Source organism: Taurulus bubalis (assembly GCF_910589615.1).
Source record: "Taurulus bubalis genome assembly, chromosome: 10".
Lineage (NCBI taxonomy): Eukaryota > Metazoa > Chordata > Actinopteri > Perciformes > Cottidae > Taurulus > Taurulus bubalis.
Genome location: NC_136598.1, coordinates 16,630,543 through 16,637,604, shown reverse-complemented (window position 1 = coordinate 16,637,604; position 7,062 = coordinate 16,630,543). Strand labels below are relative to the sequence as shown.

Here is a 7,062-nt window from a genome sequence, read left to right as displayed (position 1 = left end):
CTTGATTCAAAACAAATGGAAAAAAAATGGACATGGCTAACAATTCAGGATATTTAGATTTTCAGTCCAGTTTTACATAATATCTATTGACTTTTTTTTTCTGCTGACAATGGTAAGCAAAGAAGTGCAATAGCTTGGAGACTGATGAAGCTGTTCTTGCTGGGGCAGAATATCGCTACAGCTGTTATTTGTAATGTGTGTTTATCAGGAGAGCATTTCTTTTCTATATTTGTCAGGGCGGATATTTGTTGACTGCACTTATGTCCAGCCAGTGCTTATTGTGTCAGATAAAGAATGAAGAAGAGTCTTCTTAATGCCGCAGTCTATATTCATCAATCACAACCACAACACATCAACACTGTCTTATCCTCCATCACCCTCCACTCCTCTCCCGTCTTCTCCTTCATCACCCTTTGCACCACATAGATGGATGAAGGTGATACCAAGAGTGGAGGGGAGGTGGCGGTATGTGAAGACGATAACGCAATACGAGTGGTAGAGACATGGATAGAAAGGACATAAGTTATAAAAAGTTACTACAGAACAAAGGTTTTATAAATTGAAAACAGAAAAGGAAAGGAGAGGCAATACAGGAAGATTCCAGCAGAACGGAGGCAACGGGAGGGATGAGAGAATGAGTAGTACAAATTCTTACAATTAAGAGAATCAAGGAAAAAAGGAAAAACAAGTAAGGCAAGATAAGAAGAAATCTATAAAGGGAGTTAAATACGACAAAAAAGGGAAGAATAGAACTAGGAGAAATAAAAACACAATCTGAGGTGGTAGGCCGTGGATTCTGTACCACAGAGAGCAATGAGAAAATAAGCTAATAGGGAAACACAATTATAATACATGTAGTGTATTTGTGAAAAACAATTACATTATAAAATGGCTATAATTTTTTATTATAAAAAATAAATGAAAAATAAATAATAACACATTTTAATTTAAACTTTGTGATTCTGTTTAGGCCAGCAGAGAAGGCTTAGCAGGCCCAATCAAAGTGACACATCCACTGCTTGTTTTTAAAAGTTACTTATTTCACTATCATTAATGACAAAGGGGTACCATCACATCATATTTGAGAAGCTGGAATCGGGCAATATTTTCAAGAAAGGACTGAAATTATAAATTGATGATAAAAATATTCAATTTAATTTCTGTCGATTGACAAATCGATTATTTAACTAATTGTTGCAGCTCTAGGAAGAAATGTTGCTGTTGTGAGCACCACCGATTCAACACGTCATTGTATTATGATGGAGGCAGAACTCACGATGGTTTAGATTTCTCATAACATCATCAGACAAAATCACTTGAGGAAAGTTACAAAATGTTAGCTTTTTTAATTGTGAGAATTGACCTGACCAGAGAAGAAGAAACCCCAAAAGAAAGAGTCAGATGGTGGTAGTGACACAGGGTGAGGGAAAGGGAGAAACTGTAGGTAGACTTTAGGGGGGAAAAAAAATCATGGGACTGTTCAAGTTTTAAATGCCAGTCATTACTCTTTGCTTGATGTGTTGACACGCTCTCTTTGTGAGGCCAAGAGACCTTCAGATCTTAAAGTCTCTCCATTCGACACTATGAGGCCGCCTGTCGTCTGCTGCTGGAGGCGTCAGAGAGAGAGAGAGAACCAGAGCCAGAAAAGGCAAAAAAGTGAGAGGGAGAAACATTGAGAACAACAGTGAGAATCAGAGAAAAACACGGATACAGATGCAGCAAATCAGCACTGAAAACATTGGGTACAGAAAGGAAGCAAAAATGATAGTCAAAAAGCTGGTTGAGAAGAAAGACCAGAAGAAGTGACAGAGAGAGTTTGAGAAACACTGTGTGAGTGAGTGAGTGAGTGAGTGAGTGAGTGAGTGAGTGAGTGAGTGAGTGAGTGAGTGAAAGAGTGAGAGGGAGGGAGGGATTGCGAGAGATGAATTCAGAGAGACAGATGGCAGTGAAAAATGAGGCCGGGCATACGGGATGACACTGAAAGAAGTGGTGATAGATTAAAATATATGGAGGACAGACAGGCTACAGGGTCATGGATGGGCCATGGGGAGAACACGTTCCTGCACTTCACACAGTCACAAACATCCCTGCGTTGTCCTCGACTATCTGGTCTAACCTCGTGGGAACATTTACACTGGCTCAAGGCATAACACACAGATGCATAGACCTGCAGGGATTTTGTAGCCAAGCTTACATACATACACACACACACACACACACACACACACACACACACACACACACACACACACACACACATGCACATTTTTACATTTAATGTTCGTCCGGCTGTTTTTAAACTAATAGCACTTTGCTTGAAATAATCATGAAATGTTTTATAAGTATATAATTAGTGATAATCTGAATAGAAAAGTACCCACTTAGTATTCAGGTTAAATACATACTTCTGATGCTGACTCCACATGCAGCATCATGTGAGACTGTGATTGTCAATGTATTGTATTCAAGCCTCATTCCCTCCTGGTACAACTGTACTCGGATGTCGGACAAAATTCTCAGTCCTTTGGTGGAGAAAAAAGCATTTAAAGGCTCAGCAGAAATGATCAGGTGAGCCAAATAAAGTGAGTATCTCTCAAAGTTATTGAAGAATTAGAACGACTCGGGTGTGCCTTCTGCCTCCTTTTCGAAGCCGTGGCAGAGGGACACAGTCGACAAGTACATAATTCTGTCCTTAAAAGTCTCTGGAATTGAAGACTTAAACCGCTGAAAATTGAGAATAATTTTTAAAACTTTAAAATGCATCTTTGCAGAGTGAGGAATGTCAACTCTGTTTTCAGTTTCTTACAATAATTTAGGAAGGAATCACTAGCACCAATAGGCACATCAAAATTACTCTCTTGTTAAAATAGGTTAATATGTTTCTAGTCTATCTATGGCAAAACACAAATTATCATTTAACCTGTTTTAAAAAAAAATCCTATCAGCACTTCTCAAAACAAGATTTATCAAATTCTAAATTACTTATCCAGTTCACATATGATTGTAAACAAAACAGTCTATGAAAAGCAAACAAACACAAGGCGAACAATCACCCACAATGTGCCAATTTCTTCATGTAGGGTTACATATCTGACAACCGTGGGCCTTTAATGGGGCCTCTCTGTGTATCTGTCAGCTGCTCTGTTCCTCAGGCACTCTGACTCACTGCGGTTCTCTCTCTCTCTGATCAGATCAATGTTGCCTTTCTCTGCAATGCAGCAACCAGTGAAACACATCAGACACGGCTACACCCTGAGAAACCCCAACAGCCTCCGTATATACACATGAGTATTATCCCTCATTGTGGGTTGCCCTCAAAGTGCCAGCGATCCTGGAATCAAAGAGAGGGAACAAAGAACACAAAAGGCCAGTGGTAACTTTCCCTCCTGGGTGAAGTGTTAAAATGAAAACTTTAATAATTGCTTTGTTTGTCTGTCTTGTTGCAGTCTGGGATGCTCTTTGGAAGCTCCTTTGAGTGACACACTTCAGTCAGTGAAGGTTGTGAAGAGGTTAGAGCTGTTAATTAGGCCTATAGAGGAAATCTTTGAGTTTGCACATATGGTGGCACCTCATTGCAACAACAAAGAATAATCCATGCTAATTCCTTGTCCCAGTTTGCTAAATTAGATCCTGTAAGAGCCCAAATGAGCACTCCTCGACTGCTCGGCTTTGTAACTCCTATTTGGCCTTCAACCTTCCGAACAACAAACTTCCCCTCACATAGCTTCAAATGCGAGAAAAACCACAAGAAAACCACTTGTTTTAACATTAGCCTATTAATGAGAATGGCTCTTGACACCATAAAAAAGCTCCAGAACTCTACTTTCATAATATCATTATAGACTGTGATGTGAGCTCATTTAATTTCTAAAAAATGTCTGACTAACTAAGATCCATCCGGGTTCACAAAGGTGAAAACTTTCCCTGAACTTGATTGCTAAGCCGCTCCGCGCTGCAAAGATCTCTCGTCCCTTTCCCGCTATCAACGCGAGGCTCAATGACACCTCATTTCAACCCACACAGAGAGGCCAATTGAATTGACATATCAGCCGCAGATAAAGAATTTCAACTCAGAGGTTTAAGCCACTCATGTGAAATGGTGTCTACATTTATTCGTTCTAATGAAACCCCCATTGCCTGAGTGGATTAATGTTAAAGGTGAAGAGCACTGAAGTGGGCTTAGCACATGAAAAACCGACCCGAAAAGAATATTGTCATGCTCTTGCGGATTACTATTGTTATTGTTATTATTGTAGCTCTATTGAGCATTTCAAGCCATCTTTGTGATCTTATGCAATATTCAAAAAAGTTTGCATCAAAAAACCTGGGACCTAATTACATAATAAGACAATTTGATCTAATAACCTTTGCTGGCAATGACACAAAAGATACATTAAAAAATAATTGCCATCAGTACCTGTTAAAGCATGTTAAAGAAAGAGAATATAATCCTATTGTAATTACGCAGCACTGTGCTTTTACCATCATGCGTTTTGCACTACTTAGATAATACTGCGAATAAGCATCAACAAACCTCAATGAATTATAGATATTATTGAAAGTTGGTGTTTCTCACCTACAGCTGACAGCTATTTTCTGTCAGTAAGCCAGTATAGTAGCAACTACTGTAGAAGCTAAAAATACTTTATTCAAGCTGGCACAAGAGGTCAATCCACGGGCAGGCGAGAGGCGAGACATTGAGAGTCAGTGAATGGTAGCCTGAAGCTCAACTAGTACTAATAGATTTGAAGCTGGAAAATGTAAAAAAAATAATTATAAAATAAAAACTGTAATATAAAACTTCAATAGAGCAAATTGGGTTGTGAATGAGTTGAACCTTTGCCTGTCATTAGCACTCACTGGAACATCTTCAGAAAGTAGTTTTTGATTCCAGCACAGTCTTGGATTCTTTTAATGTCTAAGTGTCAGAGAAGTTGCATCAGAAATCTTGGCTCTGCTGTCCAAGGTCTTGCAAACGTCTTACTTTATAGCAAATAAAAGCTCTTTGCTTTTTTTTCCTGCGTATTTTTGCATTCCTTATCATTGAGGACAAAAAAAGAAAGCACACTACAGGGCAACATATGAACTGTGAGTGTATGCAGCTGTCTACACTGTTTAACTTTGTGAAGAGAGGGCCAGAAAAGCTTTCAGTGGTGTCAAAGTGTACTTTTGTCAAATTCTTTTTTATTTTAGTTTTGTATTTATTTTATCGGGTAAATAATCGTTTTATATAGAATATTCACAGCATAGACACTTATGAGAGCATGTAAGCCCCTCGAAAGACTTAATAGTGTCTTACGCAATGTCACTTTTTTTTTTTTTACCAAGAAAGCACACACAGATGTAATACATAAAAAGAGGCATCCAGGTTTAAAAAAATTGCAAATGTATAACTTTCTCATGATATTTTTTTCAAAGGATAAATTAGGGTCTGGTATTGAACTTTAGGCAACCTCCAATAGCCTTTCTTTTTGTACTGAAGGAACATTCTTTTTTCACTCTCAAGAGCTCTGGTTGCGTCAATGAAAACAAGCCTTCCCAGGGTGCTTAGTCCAACAGTGTGTAGCCTCCTAAGAGAGGACGCACAAGGAACACTAAGCGAAATAATGTTAGCTGGGGTGCGATGGGCAATCCCACTTGCATTACCAAATGCATCTCTCCTCTGATTCTAAACCACAAAGCCTTCTCAAGAATTATGCATGAGAAAAGGCCCAAGAAGTGCTGTTTCTTGCACAAAGGTCACATCATCAGGTACATAAATTACTTAAACAAAATAAACATAGTAGTTTCTTTAACCCCTTAACAGCTTGCAGGCCTTTGAGTTACTTTCCTATATTCCTTGTAAAGTATCCTCCATCGTTCAGAATTTAAGTTTGGTAATTGGCAAGAGCAAAAAACTAAAAATCAATGAGCTTGCAGGAAGTGAGGTTTTAGGTTAATTCCACTACACTGTATGGATGGAATTTTTTGCTGAGACGAGCAATCTGATGTATCAACAACCATAGAGAGTTTACTATGACTTCAGATGCTACTTCAGCTCTACGGAGAGAACAATTGTTCTCTGTCTCTCTTACTATTTTCCCAGTGCACCAGGATGACATCTCTCTTCATTCTCTCCTTCACACTCACTCAGATTCTCACTGTACCACACACTGTTATCATCTTGCTCAATTTCACAGCCCCAATTACACATTGTCTATTTCTCATCCTCCATCTCTTTCTGTTGGACTGTATTGTGTGCCTCTCCCTTCTTCCCCTTTCTTTCTTCATCAACTTCCTTCCGTCTTTCTTTCCACCTCTCTGAAATGCCTCCTTGCTCTACTGCATGCCTCCTCTATGTCTGTCTCCCGGTCTGTCTCTCTCTTACCTGCCAGTTCCTTGGGGGAGGTGGGCTCTTTGGCGACAGATGGCGGTCTGATTTTCATCTCAATGGCGACCCTGGAGGAGAAGCGTGCCTTGGTGGGCGAGAGCAACTCCTCATTGGCCGAGGAGTCAGTCCTTGTCATTGTGCTCCGTCCGCTGCTCGCCTCCTCTACCAATGCCACAGTGTCTCTCAGAGTGTTGCTAGGCGACATAGCCCTGGATGGTGCTCGCGCTTGGTCTTCCTGACTGTCGGGCATTTTTGAGGCAGAGTGAGGGAAGACTTGGACCTGTGCGCCTCCTCCTTGCCCGTTGCTCTGCGGTCTTGGCGCTGTCACTGCAATGGCTGCTTTTCCGTTTGGTGGTGCTTGGTTGCTGTAAACCTTGTATCGTATCATCAAGATGATGATAAAAACCAACACAGAAGCAACAATAATCCCTCCAATAATTATAATCATAGTGCCACCCAGGAAGTGGCTGTGCAATGCCTGGCACTGGCTGAACTCCGTGTCTGTGGTGAACGACAGACAGCCCAAAGGACGCGTGGCAGTCAGTGAAGTGATGACATCATCAAACACGGCCAGGACACAAAGATCATAGTTGCGTCCAGCAGCGAGATCCCGAACCAGGAAGTCATTGCTGCTGGATGGAATCATCCTGCCAGAGCAAAAAAAAAAGACACAGAGAAATGATGTCAGGCAA

The 7,062-nt window shown here is 40.4% G+C and overlaps 1 protein-coding gene across 1 annotated transcript in view; it reads right to left on the bottom strand.

Moving 5' to 3' along the window:
• Positions 1–1,553: 1,553 nt before the first annotated feature.
• The window catches only part of LOC306742952 (leucine-rich repeat and fibronectin type III domain-containing protein 1-like protein), a gene marked incomplete at both ends in the record, with an annotated part of 48,963 nt that continues 43,454 nt past the window's right edge, over positions 1,554–7,062 (bottom strand). The window contains 2 exons of the mRNA XM_079225412.1: positions 1,554–1,606; positions 6,368–7,017. Of these exons, the coding sequence (XP_079081538.1) occupies positions 1,554–1,606; positions 6,368–7,017 (703 nt within the window). The remainder of the gene's footprint in view (positions 1,607–6,367; positions 7,018–7,062) is intronic.